This window comes from Tachypleus tridentatus, chromosome 13, assembly GCF_004210375.1.
Source record: "Tachypleus tridentatus isolate NWPU-2018 chromosome 13, ASM421037v1, whole genome shotgun sequence".
Taxonomy (NCBI): domain Eukaryota; kingdom Metazoa; phylum Arthropoda; class Merostomata; order Xiphosura; family Limulidae; genus Tachypleus; species Tachypleus tridentatus.
The window spans coordinates 196831471-196850051 of record NC_134837.1 but is presented as its reverse complement, the minus strand read 5'-3'; the positions used below and the strand labels follow the sequence as shown (position 1 = coordinate 196850051).

The window sequence follows — 18581 nt, the reverse complement described above, 5'->3', positions numbered from 1 at the left end:
CACCAATGAAAGAAGGATTAGAATGGAAGGGTACTACTAAAATGGAGAGATGCATGATGTAATCAACAAGGCATACCCCACATATGGTAGAAGTTTATGAAAAATAAACCCAAAGCTTAAGTAATTATACACAGACTGAAAATTAATATCAGTGCACCATTTACAGGCCAAGTGAGTCAGCCATCAAGGTAGTGAGATAGATACCAAAGCAAGAAGCAATCAAGAGCAGTCATAGCATATAATAAAGACTGGTATGGATATCAGACCAGATGTCATCCTATGCATTGACTCTTCAAAGAGGGTAACATTGGAATTTAGGAAATTCTGCTTCTCATTGCATTTGCTGTGTACAAATCTAAAGCCAAGAAAGCTATTACTAAAAGAACATTCAAAGAAAAGATAGCTGAGGATTTTATGAAAGTTTGTCAAAAAAGCAAATTCAAATTGTAGTAACATTCGTACCTTGATGGTAAAGAAAGGAATTAATAAAAAATATAAGAAAATGTCCAATGGATTGCTACAAGAACCAAAAAAAAAAAGGAAGAGCAAAGGAAAAGGGTTCAAACACATTGTCCAGATTCCAAAAATGATTCATGCATATGGTTTTAGTGCATTGGTGATTGGCATAAGAATGTGCCAAAACTTAGCTTATTAAAGTCATGTTTTCCATTAAAGATTTATGAGGGAAGGGTTTGAGTTTAATGTTATATTTTTATTATTATTGTTTTTTTGGAAATGTGATTTTGTATTCAATGTGCTTTTTCATTTCAATGAAAAAGGATTCCAATATCCTATTGGCTTCACCTGGGTAACACTAAATAATAGAAGATATGAAATAGAATAGCACAGATACCAATAAGTTAGTAATAGTTTTTTTTTTTAAAGGAAAAGTTGTTGATACAGAGACAAGTAGGTTAGTATAAACCTTTTAAAACCAAATTTTTATCACAGAGACTTGTGCTATATTTAAATGTTTGCTTCAGGCTGGTCTTAGCAAATGTGTTAAGAAGTAATTTTTACTTAGCTTTGATTTTTAATAGGCCATTTACAAAATGGTTGGTTCTGTGATGAAGATGCCAGAAGATGAATCAACACCTGAGAAACGAACGGATAAGATATTTCGTCAGATGGATAAAAACATGGATGGCAAGTTGTCACTAGATGAATTTATTGAGGGAGCTAGAAGTGACCCATCAATAGTGAGGTTGTTGCAGTGTGATCCTCAGTCATCACATTGATGAGTTCATAAACAAGACTTATTCCAGAAAATAAACTGTTACCTGAGACTGCCAGCAGAGGAAGCTTCTCAGAAAAGAGATCTTGTAAGAATGTTGGCTCTCTCATGATAACTATGCCAAGTGATCCCCGACTCTGAAATTGTTGTATTTACAAATTCTAGTTTAAATTCACTCAGTGATAGAATATTTGCTCTTAAACCTTAAATCTTGCTGTCTTGATTTCTTTTTCCATAGTGATTCTCAAGTTAACATTTCTGATAAAATTTACATAGAATTAACAGATAAGAAATTCCTTCCTCTTTTATGTGATTGTAATGAAAAGGTCTTGTTAATAATAGCTAAAGCTTTCACGAGTTCAGCTAACTTGCTTTCAGTAAAACAGATACTTTATGGGGAAAAACAATTGTTGTTCTAACTAAAGAAAAAGTGTATAATAGTGAATAACATTTAACAGGTGAAACTATGTGCAGGATTAATGTATATGCAATATTCTCTCAAAAACATTTTTACCACGATGTTGAAAGTACCTTATTTCTTGATGTTACTGTATGTTTTTGCATTTTGAATGGCACCATTTAACAGCTTATCTTGTAACTCTGAGAGTCTAGCTACTTTTTTAATTATACACATTTTAAAATATTATGGTATGTTTAGGATAAGTTTAAGAAAGTGAGGTTACCTAATGGTTATTCAGAGGTGAAATATCATTTGAACTGTATGGAAAGTCCAAAACCAACGACACACATTCAACTGAGACAACAGATATTCAGACTAATATTTTATGGTACATAGTTTTCTGTTGCAGTCTTTTGAAATACCATTTCTCTATCACTGCTTTTTGACCACGATTATTTTTCATAATTTCTGAAGTGTGGTAAATTTAAATAGTTTTATACACAAATCTTAAGTTTTTATTGGTAACTTGGTGATTCAACTGTGTTTTAGGTCACATTTAAGGTGGAATGAATTGAATTGACAGGCAGATTGTTAGTTTTTAATAACTTTCAAAAGTTTACTCCTTTGTATACTTTTTTGACTCTTAGTTGTCAATGTTACTCATTGAAGAAAAATGTTAAAACTTATTCATGATTTGACTGTCTTAAAATGTTCTTTTTCCAGTACTAGTTCTCATTATCTTCTGTCTTGTGGCTTCATTCACCTGAATTTGGTTTAATTTGAACTGGTATTTCACTGTAAACATGATTTTAAGCTTGATGTCAGTGCTATACTAAACAGTAGCTTGATTTGACCATATTTAGTAAGTTAATACTTCTAATATCAATCCCAGGTTATGTGGTATTTAGTAAGTTAATACTTCTAATATCAGTCTTAAGTTATGTGGATATTTAGTAAGTACCACACAAGACGTTACTTCATAAGGTAGGCTTTCAGTTTCTACTGGATTATGTACATCTTTTTACATAGTTTAATCCATGTTAAGGTCTGAAAAAATAAGAGGTCACATCATATACTTTATTACCTAATCTAACATGATAAATGAATACACAAGATTACAAAAGTGTTATTTTAACTGTATTACATATTTTCTTTGTTGATAGCATTTGTTTTATGTGTGAATCTTTCTGAAACGACTTACATTTAGCGTGTAAGTGTCATAAATATTGTTTTGTATCATTTTAATAACAAACACATTTTGAAACTCAACTAGTATTTTATGTTTTGGTTGGAATTGTGTCATGAAATTTGATTTAAAATGCTACAGTTAATGTTTTATTGTTATTATTTTAATCACAAAGAATTTAAAGAACGTTGCAATGAACAGACAAAACTGTTCAGTGCACTGGAGTTCCTAGTTGATATATGTTGTAGCATCATACTTCTGAGCCATTATTAGATTAGCTTTGTTTGTAATTAGGAAGGTTCAGATTGCTTCCTTATTTACATGCGAGTGAAAGTGCACAAGTTAATTGTAATAACCTTTTCATGGAAAGCAGTGTCGGTTAAATGTTTCTTCCAGAAGTGTCAGAATGATGAAAATGTAAGTAATGTGTTAAGTAGGTTGAGTGTTATCATTCTATTAATGTGATAATAAAGAAAATAACGACCATTTCACAAAATATTTAAGTTAGACTTTTTGTTAAGAAATTTTAGTGTCCCAAAAATGGTGATTTTAAATGTTAGAAAGAATCACTACAAATAGTGAATTTGAATAAATAAGGTAACAATTTAAAAAAAGTAGTGGCCTGTTAGATAACATATTTTGAGGTGTGTGTTTTGCTCATTTCTCATAGCTGGATGCCTGTATAAAATATCTCTAAGAAGATTGTAGGTAGAGAAGTTGTTTTTACTACTACTTAAATGTTGCAAAACATTAAGATGATTAATATAAAACTTACATTTGAAAATCAAAATAGAGGTTACATGATTTTAAATTAGATTCATGTTAGAAGATCTGTTACTATATATTCATCTATTTGGTAAGTTTTCTCTAGAGAAGAATTTAGGAAATTTGGTTAAATCATCATCAATGTGAAAATATTTTCCAAGGTCCCAGTCTCTGTAAGCAGTGTTTCTGGTCCTAGAAAACTTAGTTAATTTTGTTAAAATAACTAAGTTCAGGGCTGTAATATGATAATTTTTGTATTTAAGGGTTGGTAATACCACAACTACAATGGCTGAAAGAGCATTGTTTAAGTGAATAGAAGAAATGAGATTAGTCAAGTAGTAGCTGCTCTCTTTGTTCTGTTAAATGTTTTGGTCCAACTATTCAACAATCAAATAAAAGGTGTATTTGTTGGTACTTTGTACTTCTATGTATATTTTAAATCATACAATATGGCATAGTATGCTGCCAGTATTTGACCCTTTTTGGCATGGTGGTATGGCATAATTTCAAGTACTTCTACATTTGTGTTCATAATTCAGAAAGTTGAATATATTTGAAACACTAAACATAAAACATGATAATCATTGAATGTGTTCTTGTTTGTTGAACTTAGGATTTATAAAATAAAAACCAATTTGTGTGATATAGTTGTTTACTAAGCTGTTATGCAAACAGTGAAACTAGGCCTTACCCATGCTTAAGAGCAATACAGAATAACAGGCCTAAAAATATAATTCAGTAGGCCACTTTTTCTGAAAGGAATTTTGCAGGATTTATTTTTTAAGAAGGAAAGGAAGTGCCAAACTTTAACAAAATAAAGGAGGAACCCTAGAAAATAATCCTTTCACATGGCATTAACAAAATAGAAAAACCTTTTACAATATTCTTAGATAATTTGAAAGCGTGTAATCATATGGTAGCTAAAGTTTTAGAAATTCACAGTCCATATACATTGAACAAAAAGGTTTATATCACATGTATTGCAAGAAAAAACATCCCAGGTGTAAGGTGATCCAATTTTGTCAGCCCAAAATTTGGAAGTTGTAATAACGTATGTACAGTCACTTAAATTTTTTGACACCAATTTTTGAAATTATTTTAGAAATAACACATGTTTCAAGATAAGTTCACAAGTTTTAAATATTAGTTATGGGGGCATACTTCATTACTGTTAGCAGTTTTGACTTTTCTTAATTACTTGTCAACTAACAAATTTTAATAAAATATACACAAAACAAGCATTTCAGTTCTGAACAGTTTGGTTGGTTTTATTGTGTATATGGACAAAATTTTGAACATGATGTTTTTAGACACAAGAACCAGGCTGGACAGAATTAAGAAAGCAAAACTGGTAATTACATATATAATTGAATAGAAGTGTACTTTATGAAATAGGAAATCCATGCTATTAACAATGTCAAAGTTTCCTAGCAAAATTTCCCTTAAAAATTCTGAAACTGTTTGTGATGCATTTCCCTCATATCAGTCACAACTGTTGAGCCTTATAGACTTAAAAGATGTTACCATAGTAACAGTTACTTTCAATTGTGCCTGTTAAATGAAGAATGTCACTTTCAGTGCAAGGAAAATAAGGATAGTATAGATTTGTATAAAAGATGATTTAAACAATATAACTACCTCTACATTCTGTTAGCTAACTGCACATTAAATTCATTTGCTACAATTGTTAAAAGCTACTGTGTCAAACATTTCACTTTAAAAAAGTTATTAAAATAAACTGCATATTCATATGTGTAATTTTGTTTGTTTTTAAGAATGTCAGTATGCTACTTAAAGTAAAATGTTACTTTTTGCTAGTGGAACATTATTCTGTATAGAATTGTAATTGTTATCCAGAGTTACTGATTATTAATGTCAGTGGTGACATCTAGATACAGTATGAGAAATTCTCAAATCCACTGCTTACACATTTCTTGCATCTGTTTACTTAAACTTACATTTATCTTGTATGGCACATGTTGGCATTTTGTGTGTTTGTTGTCTTTTAATCACTTAAACAGTGACACAGTTTAAGGCAAGTAACAATGATGAGTGTCAGTGCCTATATCATGTGATTCAAGAAAAACTGGAATGTTTATTTACTTAATAATGTAGCATATGTCAACTTATTCTGATCAGCCTTATTCAAAAGTTGATAACACAGTTGTCATACAAAGCTAAGGTTCATGCAATCATAGAGTTTTGTATAAAATTTACACTTCTTTCAGTATGTACGTAAGAAGCCTAAGATTTCATCTTTAATTGTGACCTTTTTAACCTTATTTTCTGAGTATTATTAGGAGGTATCTATATAGTTAAATAACTTGAAATATTCAGTGTTTTGAAGCTTTTATATATATAGCAGGTTTGTTTCAGTGACTGGTGTATCAAACAAATGTATAGGACAGGGATTTCAATAGCAAACTCAACCCTTGCTCATTCTGTAAATACACATTCAAGTTAAATATGTTCTGGTACACAATTTGAATTTCCTTGAGCACGGTCATTAAATATTGTATTCTATTAACATGACCTTTTTCATAAGATATATAACTATGCTAATTTTATTGGAACTTTATTACAATCTTGTATTTCTTACAGATAGCTATTGCTGTTAAAGTTTATCAAAGTTTAATGTTCCAAATAAGCAGTGTTTATAGAAAACTAAATTACCATGTTAGGTGACTCTGTTGCCTTTATCTTAAGGCAATAACAAATTGTACGTCTAAATAGGAAATTTGACTGAAATTATTGATGTTTCTAAACTTATGCAGTCTCATATGCTGTGATTTTTGATTCACTGTGTCATTTTTTCACTTTACATTATCAATAAATTTCACATTTCAATAGTGTTTTGTCTGTTGTATACACCAATGTAAAGATCATAACATGAACGTGGTGATTTTAATACACTCACTTAAACTAATTCCAGTGACTTGCATATCAATACATTTAACATGTAATAACTGAGATATCAGAACTTGACTTCAGTTACAGAAATTCTGAAAAAAAAACCCTGAAGATATGCTAGAGGTTATGTCAGTACAGAATAGGAGCCTAATCAATGTCGTAGCTACATAAATATTTCTTTTTATATAACAGATTTGAACTTTTACTACAAACTAGGTACATTTCACCAAGATGTCAATGTAACTATTCTCGTACCAGCTCAATTAAACATGTTTGATTAAAAGGCCTAAAGCCACCTATGGTGTTATTGAACTCATCACCAATGCAACCATTTTCTAGAATTGGATTTTAGGCCTACCAGAAAATACCATGAAGTCTAACTACAACACTAAGCACCAAGACTGTAACACAAACCGTGAGCCAAATGGTTGGAAGGTAGCTGTATCTTGCAGCCAACAATTGCATGTACTCTCCACACCTATAGTCAGTGTCCATATCTGGTGCTGTTTTTACCTGATGATCATTAACGATCAGGTTACCAGATACATGTGGAACAGGTAAGGGGGAAGGCAAATGTTGCTTCATCCAGCTGGTGACATTTAATGGTACTCCTACCATGAAATGTTTTCCTACTTCTTTGATCTGGACATCTACCATTTGCCCCAGGTACCAATCTTCTTTAGGAACAAGGACCTAATAAAGGAAATTTCAAAACAGCTTTAACTAATTTAGCTTTGTCTGTATTAAACTCTCCAATGTATATACAAGTTCAGCTGATCCTACAGTTTTTCTTACCCTGAAGCTAAAACTAACCCCAAGCCAGAAATTACATGTACAATTCTAAAATACTGGACCATGCAAGTCAGACAGTTTTGTCCAAGGATTACTCAGTAATTTGTATAATGTACAACTGATTAGAAATGTAAGTTTGAGTTGTGGTATTCTTTCCTTTGTGAAGAGTTACACAATGGAGTCATCTGGACCATGTCTACTGCAAGAAATCAAACTACAGACTTGCAGCTGACTCTGTGGGACATTGAACAGTAAATGCAATAAAATTTACCAAAAAGAAATTGCAAATGGATAAGTATTTATAACTGACAAACGTACCTCTATGCCATGTCATAAGGCTAATAATTTACTATATACCAGATAACTTCAGTTTACTGATGGACAAACAGTTCAGAAATGGAGGGTTACAGTAAAATAACTGTTAATGGTGCAGAATAAAAGGTGAGCCTATCTGGTAAGATAAAAGTCAAAGTTTTTACCATCAAGCATCATACATGGAAAAAGTTTTGAAAATGTAGGCAATAATAAGTACTTTAAACCAAAATTGCCAAAAATAAATTGCCAGGTGTTGAGGGCAAATACTACATCATACAGTTCATGTTTTCTATAATTAGATTTAAAATGTTTAACATTCAGCTGAGGTATTTGTACTTTAAACACCTTACAACTATCCCATCACTGTATTCCTTTTCTGTCTGGTCAGCTACAGGCCAATATGTTTTGGCATTTTTACACTAGATTCATTCCCCATTTGTTTTTGTAAACAAAAACAAAAAACTTTGTAATTTCATTGGTAAATTATTTGCTACAGAACACTGCAAATACACAATATGGACTGATGACTTACTAACCTTTATGCCTTAAACAGTGTTGTCTTAGCATACACCAATCAGTTGTGTTCTTTATAGCACGAAGTGAAGAAGGAGCACATTTTGTGCTTATCTCTGTTGTAACATGTTTCATATGGATACACCAACCTATTATATTTCTACAAACTGATAAGTAAAAGCAAGGATGATATTGCAGCATGTCAACCACATTACATCCAATACCAGGGAACTCATCAGGCCAGTCCAGATACAAGAAACATTACATTAGTACAGATGCTATTTATGAACTCAGTTTTTATGAACAACAGTTATTACCAATTTTATACAAGTCAGTTTCAGGATATGCAATAAAAATACATTTATTTTAATTAACTTTCAGTATCAGTCAAATCAAAGCTAATGCTCTCTTTCTCAAAGTGGGTTGGGTAAGTATGTCAGGAATTCTTTGAACTTACATTGTTCTATGTCATTCTTACAACAGATTTAGTTATCTTTTAACAAACTGTTTACCTCCAAAGTTATTTACATTGTTCAGTTAAAGCCACAGTAAATAATGAATAATGCCTGTTCTGCATAATGCATATTGGAGACTTTAGGCCTACCAAAACAGAAGTCTGGGCCAAGAGCTAACACTACTGGTTCAGGAAACAAATACCAGTATGTGTAGGTATTGGACTTAATTTGCCTAAATATATCAGATATTAAATGATGAAGAGTGCTTTTTAAATACTAGATTTGTTCCAAATACTGCAGTACAAAGATGTGCTCGTATCTTGTTGTAAACAGTTCGACTCTTCTCTTATATTCAGTAATAATTCTACTTCGGTAATAACCTGTATGTTTCTTTCTCCGTTTTAACAAAACAGTTTAACTTCAACACTGTTAATTTGATCTACAACAAATTGCTACACTCTTCTGCTTGAGTAGATCGAGGGACCGTGAGCTACGTTTATCCTTAGATCACTAACCTTCACAGCATCTATGCATAAATGAAACTGTGGTACTTAACCACTGATACATCATTTGTGTAAAGGATGACATACAGTAGAACCATGTCTTCACCTGAATACTGCAACATTAGTTGGATGCAGTCTCATCCTGGTGTTTGTGTGCTATCTTATATAAATGAATTTGTATTTGTAATTCTCTCAACATCTTAACCTACCAGAAGTGCAGCAACTTGCTTATGATACAAAATACTGATCTTATACCTCAAACCATGGTCGAATTTCAATCTTACAACTCCAACTGCAAGAGAGGGATGGATTTATGTTCGTAACTGTTTTTCTCAAGGATACATTTTTTGCAAGTTTTGATTTAAAATGTTTCATATGTTATTAATAATGCCTTTGCCAGTGATATTTTGGGTGTTCAATGTACACCGATACGTCATACACCCAAAATGCTATGGGGTTCAAAGGCCCTTAAGTTCATCCGTTATCTTCAGCTATGTATTTATTTTCCTCATAGTGTTTGTGTTAAGACACTCACCCATGGAACAATGTTTTATTGTGCTACCTTGTGACTGGGGGAAGGGGATAAAAACTAAGTTTCAAATATAGCACATCCAGGATCTCTGAGGAGAGGGAGGCAGAAACACAATATTCAATACTACATTTGGTTTCAGTAACTCTGAATACCTACTTCTAGACCTCCCCATCAGAGCTGGAGGATTTTCCAGGTACATTTTAGCCATCCTCCTCTTTGTAGGAGAGTAAAATAACTAGATATATACACCCCCTCATTTACTTTGAGGCTGTCTGCCAAGTTTGGTTCTTCTATCTCAAAATATTAAAGGAGGTTGCAGACAATTATATTAATATAGGATTTCCAAATCACATGACCTTAATGAACACAATAATATTATGACAAAGTAGGCTCACAATACCTCATTTAATACCATAAAATATTACTTTTCTATCAGTGGACTGTATATTTGCTAAAAGAGTCTGCAATATATCATAACATCCTGTGAAAAATGTATATTTACAGAAATAGGATAAAGTTCAGTTCTTAGCTGTAGTAGTTATACACGTAGTCAGTGGCATATGAACATTTCAAGTTCACGTGGTGATTATTACCATCATTTGTTAGATAAAAGGTGTGAAAAACCTCTTATGAGACGTACACCCATATTTCCTTTAGATTTATTTCGTTATAATACAACATCTCTGAAAGAGAGATTTTGCTAAATAATATGTCAGTAAGTTTCAAGTTTCACTGACTGAGAAGCCTGAACATTATAAACTATGTTTTTATATTTATGATCACAAAAAATTCTTACTTGTTCATAAGACTTGTTATGTCCAACATAGTGTTGTTTGTCATGAGACAACTCTGTCACCAGCACTGTGTAACATTTCCCTACCCTCTGCTTATATGGTTGATGGGACTTGAACTCTTCAGTGATTCTCTTTGTACGTTGTTTTACCTAAAAGTATGCAAGAGTACTTGTACTGACTTGAATACACAGGTGCCAGTTGTTAACTCATGGAGATTTCTAAAGAAATTAATTATGCATCCAAAAAATGATTACTCTGGAAGAATATAAGTTTTTCTAAAGTCATTAACTCTTAACAGTTCAAAGTTGATCAATTTGACTAATGATGTAACTATCATGTAACCAAGACACTATTACATATTTTAATTACAAATGTATTAAGTATATCTTCATATGCATTACCTCTTGAACAAATATAAAGTATTACCCAAAAAATTATCTACATTAATTGAAGTAAAAGCTTCTTTGTAATAGTGAAACAAAAAGTAAATATGAAATAAAATTATTAATAACTTTTTGTGTTGAGATTTTCAATTACTTATCTTCATAATTTCAAATAGGCCTGGCATGGTCAGGTGGGTTAAGGCGTTCAACTCGTAATCCAAAGGTCGCGGGTTGGAATCCCTGTTGCACCAAACATGCTCACCCTTTCAGCCGTGGGGGCTTTATAATGTGATGGTCAATCCCACTATTTGTTGGTAAAAGAGTAGCCCAAGAGTTGGTGGTGGGTGGTGATGACTAGCTGCCTTCCCTCTAGTCATACACTGCAAAATTAGGGATGGCTAGCGCAGATAGCCCTCATATAGCTTTATGCAAAATTTAAAAAAAAAAATCCAATTGTTAACCTTTCAACACCAGTTTTATATTAAGTTTATGGACAAGGAGTTTTGGTCTTTTGTCAAAACAATAAATCACAGCAGGAGCCCATAAGCTGTTTACCAAAGTGGATTAGCAAACAATCTTAAAAGTCATGGGTTTGAATCCCTGTCACAACAAACATGCTTGCTTTTTCACTGTGGGGGCATTATAATGTGATGGTCAATCCCACTTTTTTGTTGATAAAAGAGTATCCCAACAATTGGCAGGGGGTGGTGATGACTAGCTGCCTTCTCTCCGTTTTACACTGCTAAATTATGGACAGCTAGTGCAGATAGCCCTCATACAGCTGTGAATTCAAAAACAAACAAACAAAAACAGTTTTACCCTATCATATAACAGAAGATTTAAAAAAACTTTCCTCAGTTTATAATGTCCAGAAAATAATTTAGTGTGAAATAAAAAATAATTCTGCAAAATCATAACCTATTTGACATGAGTAGGTTAAAGAGCACATTACAACCTTCTTAAAAAGTTACATTTAAGATACAGTTAAACAACTTTATTATCAATAAACTTGGAATCAAACATAGTTTACAATTCAAAATTTTAATATACTTTACAAGTTTTAATTTCAAACTAAATATTTACATACATTCTCAATCTTCACCTTGATGTATCACAACATTTCTTTGCTCTAAAACTGCCCATTTTAAAATTTTCACCCCTATATTATTTTGTAAGTCTTCAAAAACTTAGAAAAAACAACAACAATAAATTAAAGCCTCTCTTTGTTCATTATAAATGAGTAACAGCCAAATGTCAGAAAGTTATTCATTATTTAAAGATATGTTAAGATAAACATTGCAGTTGATATCATATAATTTATCAAAATAAGAATGGACTTCACATATTTATAAGGAACAAAGGGAGGCTTTAATTTATTGTTTTCTTTATGAAGTTCATTCATTCTCACAATTAACTTTGTATTATTATGTGTAAACTTCACAGTTTGTTAGTCCAACTCACCTTGACCTGGTAAAGAAAACTATTTTAACAGTTGTAGTTTAAATAAGTAAGTATTAACATTACATTTACCAAAAAATTGAGTTAATTTTAATCAGGGCTTTCAATACTTTGAAAAGACAAAAAGTACATGACCTACTACATTTCTAGCTTTTTATTTATTACTATAAAATGAATTAAAGTGTAAAAATGAGAAAATTAGTAATTATGATAAGGAAAATGAAAGATAAGAAATTAAATATTCTATTTCAAGGATAGCATGTTGGTAACTCAGTGGTATGTTCACTCAAAGTTTTCCTGCTGTAATAATTTGATTTAGCACTACCGAAGTAACAGTAAAGCAACAAGTATAAATGACTGAAAAATGTTAATTATATTAACATTGACTGTAAGAATAAATGGATGCAACTGTCTGTAACACAGTGTAAAGGAAAAAGGGAAATATATGTTATTTTTTATTATTTTGGTGGTAGTTTCAAGTTCTGTCAAATGAACAATGCTTGTAAGAAGTGTCAGGATATAAAAACATATAGGATATAGAGTTTTATGGAAAAACCTTTTGTTACTCATTTTGTAAGCTATTAAGATTATGTAGGAGAAACTAGTAAATTGTTAGATTAAAGAAAAAACATTTTATGTTAATGTGAAAATGATCTTTCATACAGGCTAGCAAGTCAAACTTTGACCATAAATTCACAGAAAAATCTATATCAAAGATACTTAATTAGAAAATCAGAATTTTGGTAACAAAACGCTTGTGGTGTTTACTAAAAAAGCATGCCAAATTTCATGAAGATTAACGTACTACATAAAAAATTATGGTATGTACAGTTTCATAGTTGCCAGATTAGTCAAAATGATCAAGTGCATACACAGATCATTAAGAAGTATTAATGTTTGCAACCCAAGGTAGTTATCACAACTAACAGATTTTATATCTTTATCTCTTTAAGAACAAAAAGCTTTCCAGTAATGCATATGCACAAACAACATCACTCAAGAGCTAATTGAGTGTTCGAATTTTCTAAGTCTAGCTTACATTTACTATACACTTCATGATTGGAACTCTAAAAATCCAAACACATTTCCTAACATCGTTATAATACATTAATGAAGAGTGAATTAGTTTCATATTCCTAGTTGTAATGAGAGTGGATATTGAGTGTAGGCTATAACTTTATCAGATCACAAGAACCAAAGTCTGGTCGAATTATTATTATTTGTTTTTCATTTTAAAACTGACTTTATGATTCATTATGAAATTCTTGATGACTGAATTAATAACAAACATGATATAAGAAAAGCCCACAGTACAAAGCGCGAATGTAATCTGAATACGTTTTGAGGTTTCTATACTGTGTGAGAAACATCATGTTTGTTGTAAAAATGTTACAGATCACAGCCATACAGTGGCTGTTGGTTTAAAAAAACACATTAAAAGCTTTCTTAAAACTTTACTGATAAAAACAGAAAATGAGTTAAAGGAAAGCATTCTTTACTTCTTGAGCTGGAACTCTTGGTAACCTTGCTGCTGGTGTTCCTGGTCGAGGATAAAACTGGTTGATGAAGAGAGATGGGAACTTGTAATCTTGAACTAACTTGATTGTCTCTTCAAAATCCTAAGTGATGACAAGTCATTCAATGAAATACAAGTATAATTCTAGATGAAATAAAATATGTACCAAAAATAGTATCCCACATGTATAAACATAACAGCAAGCATCTTTACATGTGTCATTTTAACTACCTTTCAACACACGGACGTTTCATGTTGGGGAGACCACAATCAGTCACTTTGAAGTTACAAATATTCCTGATGTGTCATTTTAATTATGATACAACCTAAGAATCCATTTCTAGTTCTTTCCTATACTGGGCACCACTTTTATTACAGTCTGTATTTAGACAAAACAGTGAAGTTCAGGTGTTCATGTGAAGCATATTTCACGCTGCTACCAGTTTCTCATTCTTTTGGTTACCTCAGACACAAATTCTCTTCATAAAACCTGAGCTTTGTTCATTGTTTGACTTTAAGGGTATTTTGATATTTGTCAACTGGATCAAATTTTTGAGATATAGTATTTGTTAGTTAACAAAAACCTATGACATAAACCTGGAAATAATTAGAATGTTTCTATTTTTTTTAACCCTGTACTGCATCCTTTCAGTGTTCTGTAACACCTGTCTTGTTAAAGGTATAAACTTAAATCATTTGAGGGTTGCCTTGAAATATATAACTATCACATGAATGCACATAGACTATTTTCTATAATATTTTACTGGCTAAGTTATTTCTTAATACATTCCTCTCCATACTACAGGACTTTAATTAAAAAAAAACTGACTTTATTTTGGGAATGATATTTGGTAAAGTAAAATGAAAATAAAAAAAACAAACTTTTTTTTTTGCTATGTGATGTAACTTGAGGAAAGCTCCTTGAATACTGTTGGAGATGGGAGAATAAATGTCTTAAGGAAACCATGTTTGATTGCCAGTACTAAATAAGTGTATGTTCAGTAACATAACAAACTATATATTATTGTCTCATAATAGAAAAGTTAGGTATTTACCTTTTCTGTTTCTGTAGGAAATCCACATATCACATCAGTTGCTATGGTGATTTCTGGAACTCTTAAAAGCAAAAATAAATATCTGTCTTAAAAATGATCCTTTTTTTAACATGTAGAGAACTACTGAAGCAAGTTTTATAGAAATAAAGAAACTGGATTTTACTGACATACAATTATAAAAAACCAAACAGACCCCTATTTAAAACCAGCTCCCAGAGAATTCTTGAGCATATTACACATTACGATTTCTCTGAATGATTAGGAACAAAATCTCAGAATTCTGAATATTTTCATATACATTTCTCAATACTTTACACTGCCTCAACACAGTTCAGCTTTCATCACATCACTTTGTTAAAGCCACTATTTATTTTGTTAGTAATTTTATTGCATCCATAACTTGTACTCTTCTGTACTAAACTTGAACATTATGAAGATAAAAGGAATTTAAACTTAGCTACCAAGTCTTTGAGACAATTCTGTTAGTTAACTGTGCTCTATAAAAGATATAAGCTTTGCTTTTAATTGAAAGCAATATTATAATATACTTGGTCCACTGCATTTGGCTAAAACAAGCTGTTGGATGAGTGTTCTTATGTATTTTAACAAGAAATTAATTACCTTTATGAAAGGTCAAATGGATAACATTAAAGGAGGACTCAGGAACAAGCAAAATTATCACCTAAAAATCAATATAATAGGCAGAAATGTTATTTACAAATGTCTAACACAACACTCTCTCTGACACAATTGCATTTTATAGTTGTTATTACATCTTATGCAAATGCCAAAGTAACCCATGTAATATAATTTTGTTATATTTAAGAAATAACATCAGTCAAGTTTCTGAAATAACTTTTCAAATGTATTAGCAACACCTGTTTGTTCTATCTGATGATGTTACTGGGTATTAGTTTTCACAAAGGTCGAGAAAAAACATGCATTACAACTGTTGATGTAATGTTACTTTCCACACATAATCATATTCTTCCATTTACATCAGTTTTCAAGAGTAGTAATAATTCGTCTTTCAAACATTCAACATTCACTTGTGGTCTTTTTTAAGATATCAAATTTCATCACATACTTCACACAATGTTCTTAAAATAAGAACATTCAAGTGTACCATAAAAAGCAAACTGCAAACCACCAAAGACCATTAAATTTATATTACTTCAGAGACAACAAAAACAAGAAGTTTTCAACAAATAAACATGCATAACCCAAACAGAAAGATGTCAACTTATTTCAGTATGTCACAGATGAAATGTAGTCATAATCTTCTAAAGTGAAATAAGTACTAGTCATACTGTAAAAAATATTTATTCTACTCAGTTACATGCAAATTAAAACAAAATATCGAAATTTCTGATCAATACAATCAGCTAATTTCAAACAAATTGATAAAAATGTTTGCTAGTCCAAGGTTATAGGGTCATTTGTACTAACTAGGTGTGTTTTTTCTGATCAGCAAGATTAGTTAATTTCAAACAAATTGATAAAAAAATGTTCAGTGGTCATAGGTTATAGGATCATTCACACTAACTGTGTGTTTTTTCTGATCAGTGAAATTAACTAATTTCAAACAAATTGATAAAAAAAATGTTCAGTAGTCTGAGGTTATAGGGTTATTTGCACTAACTGGTGCATTCCTTTGTCAAGAAACAGAACACCTGAGATTCGGGCTATAGCTTCAATCTGAACTCATATTTGAACAATGTAAAACTGAAGAATATTACCAATGGCATTTTTGAAAAATCACGTACATAAGAAAGGTGTGTTAAATACATATTTATTGAAGAGTGGACTGGGTAAGTGTTGACCATTTTAACACTGGCATTTTGTAATTATTTTTTGTAGTAGCTCATTCATTGTATTTAGTAGGCAAGTTTTCCTTGAAGTTACTTCTAATTTTCATTATCATTTAAATTCGTTTACCCATACATATAACAAAACTCTCTCCAAAGACAAATTTGAAGAAAGAAACCTGGATAAGACCTCAAAAATTATTACAAAATATTGTACAAACACTAAAGACTCTTCACCTGTCCCTCAGGAAATCAACAACATGTCTGAAGTCAGCACCACAGTATTCTCGTTTCATGTCAGCCAACACTGCGTCACTTCCTGACTGGACTGGGACGTGCAAAAAAGCATACACTCGAGGGCTAGCCATAATTTTGGCGATGTCCTGTAAGTACACAACATCAAAGATCACAAAAGAAATGTCCAACACTTTGATAAATCTTTGCCAGAAATTACAGGTTTGGTTCCTACTATTCAATGTTTAAAACTAAGATGTACAAACACATTCTAATTGAACAGGGACATAAAAAAATCATCTAATGAAGGACTAGCCATAATTTTAACAAACATAAAAACTTCTGACATCTTTATGTTTACTAGAAATTACAGATTTGGTTCATGATGTCCAAATTTTGAAACCACTTGTATGTATATAATACTTATCCTTCTGTATGATTTTACAACTTCTTTCAAATGAAATATTTTAACAATTTTCTATTACAGAGCTTGCATAAACACGCTATTTACACCTATCACACAAGTCAGCTCATAACCTTAATGCTGGATCCACAAAAATAAGTCACACCAAAAAGGTTTGGATTGTTTTAATTAGACAAAAAGAAGATGTTTGGCAATGTTTTCGAGGTCTAGATTGCTAGACCAGACTCATGGTTTGACTCAAAAACATGAAAGCCAACATGGAGAAGTTAACTTGTCAAATAAAACAATTTATCAATAAACATGCTTGAGACGTAGCAAATGTGGTTGTGAATGTGATGGTTTAAGTGTAGTGATTATTTTAAACTGTGGGTCCAGATCGGATGAGGGAAGAAGTTATTTGAAGATATCCCAATCAATTTGATAAACCAGCTGAACTGAAAATTTGTTAGTTTACAGGTGCATTGACAGCAAAAGATAAAAAATGGACAAAATAGTAATCTTCAAACATGACGATTGAAATCCATTATATGAAACCATTAGTTTCAATATTTTGTGAAACCTACAGAACAGTAAGACCCAAAGATGTAGTGTCAAAATTAAAGCAGATGCACCACAAGATGATTTCCCTAGTGATTCTCAAATTAAAAATACCATTTCTGTAAGGAAGAATAAATATAAGAATGATGGTATAATTCAGTGTAGAACCAAACAGTATAACACATATACAGATTTCATAATGTCACAGTTTCTTTGGTATCCAGTTGTTATTCTTACATTATTTTACACATTGTGCCGAGCATTATTCATCAAGATCCATCAAAATAATCCTAAATAAAACCTAAGTGATTTCCAAAGTGATCTCCCTGTTTACCATCCTAGGCTCAGTGCTAAAAGATGCTTGAAAGGTGTTAAAAAAATTATGCAAGTTAATGCTATATTTTGAAAACTCCATTAATACTGATACAGAAGTTCTGCACAAGTTTTGTAAAATGTCAGGAATTAGTGAATTCAGCAACTCAATAATAATATTAATTACCACTGCTGATTTATTTTACATATCTGTATTGTTGTATAGTTGATTATTGCTGTTATTTAAACTAAGCAAGAACTTGTCCCCTGACTGACTAACATCAGGAGTCAGCAGATCACTGCTGTGTCATTCATTTAGCTATCAAACAGCAGGAAAAGCCTTGGAATTAGAAACATAATAGAACAAACTTGCTAAAAAAAACCTCCAAGTGGCAGTGAAAGATGCAGAGCATTTAGCCTGACAATTAAGATTAAATTGTGCTTGTGTTACTGGT

At 31.5% G+C, this 18581-nt stretch overlaps 2 protein-coding genes across 9 annotated transcripts in view; one reads left to right on the top strand and one right to left on the bottom strand.

The window, feature by feature from the left end:
- LOC143237591 (neurocalcin homolog) overlaps positions 1–6432 on the top strand; it is a 49983-nt gene extending 43551 nt beyond the window's left edge. For all 4 annotated transcript variants that reach the window (XM_076477020.1, XM_076477022.1, XM_076477023.1 and 1 more), the window contains one exon: positions 1041–6432. In XM_076477020.1, the coding sequence (XP_076333135.1) occupies positions 1041–1238 (198 nt within the window). In that variant the 3' untranslated portion in view covers positions 1239–6432. The remainder of the gene's footprint in view (positions 1–1040) is intronic.
- A 38-nt stretch (positions 6433–6470) lies between these two features.
- The window catches only part of LOC143237588 (threonylcarbamoyladenosine tRNA methylthiotransferase), a 35128-nt gene continuing 23017 nt past the window's right edge, over positions 6471–18581 (bottom strand). For all 5 annotated transcript variants that reach the window (XM_076477016.1, XM_076477015.1, XM_076477018.1 and 2 more), the window contains 5 exons: positions 16857–17002; positions 14812–14872; positions 13740–13859; positions 10402–10548; positions 6471–7188 (listed from right to left, as the gene is read on the bottom strand). In XM_076477016.1, the coding sequence (XP_076333131.1) occupies positions 6850–7188; positions 10402–10548; positions 13740–13859; positions 14812–14872; positions 16857–17002 (813 nt within the window). In that variant the 3' untranslated portion in view covers positions 6471–6849. The remainder of the gene's footprint in view (positions 7189–10401; positions 10549–13739; positions 13860–14811; positions 14873–16856; positions 17003–18581) is intronic.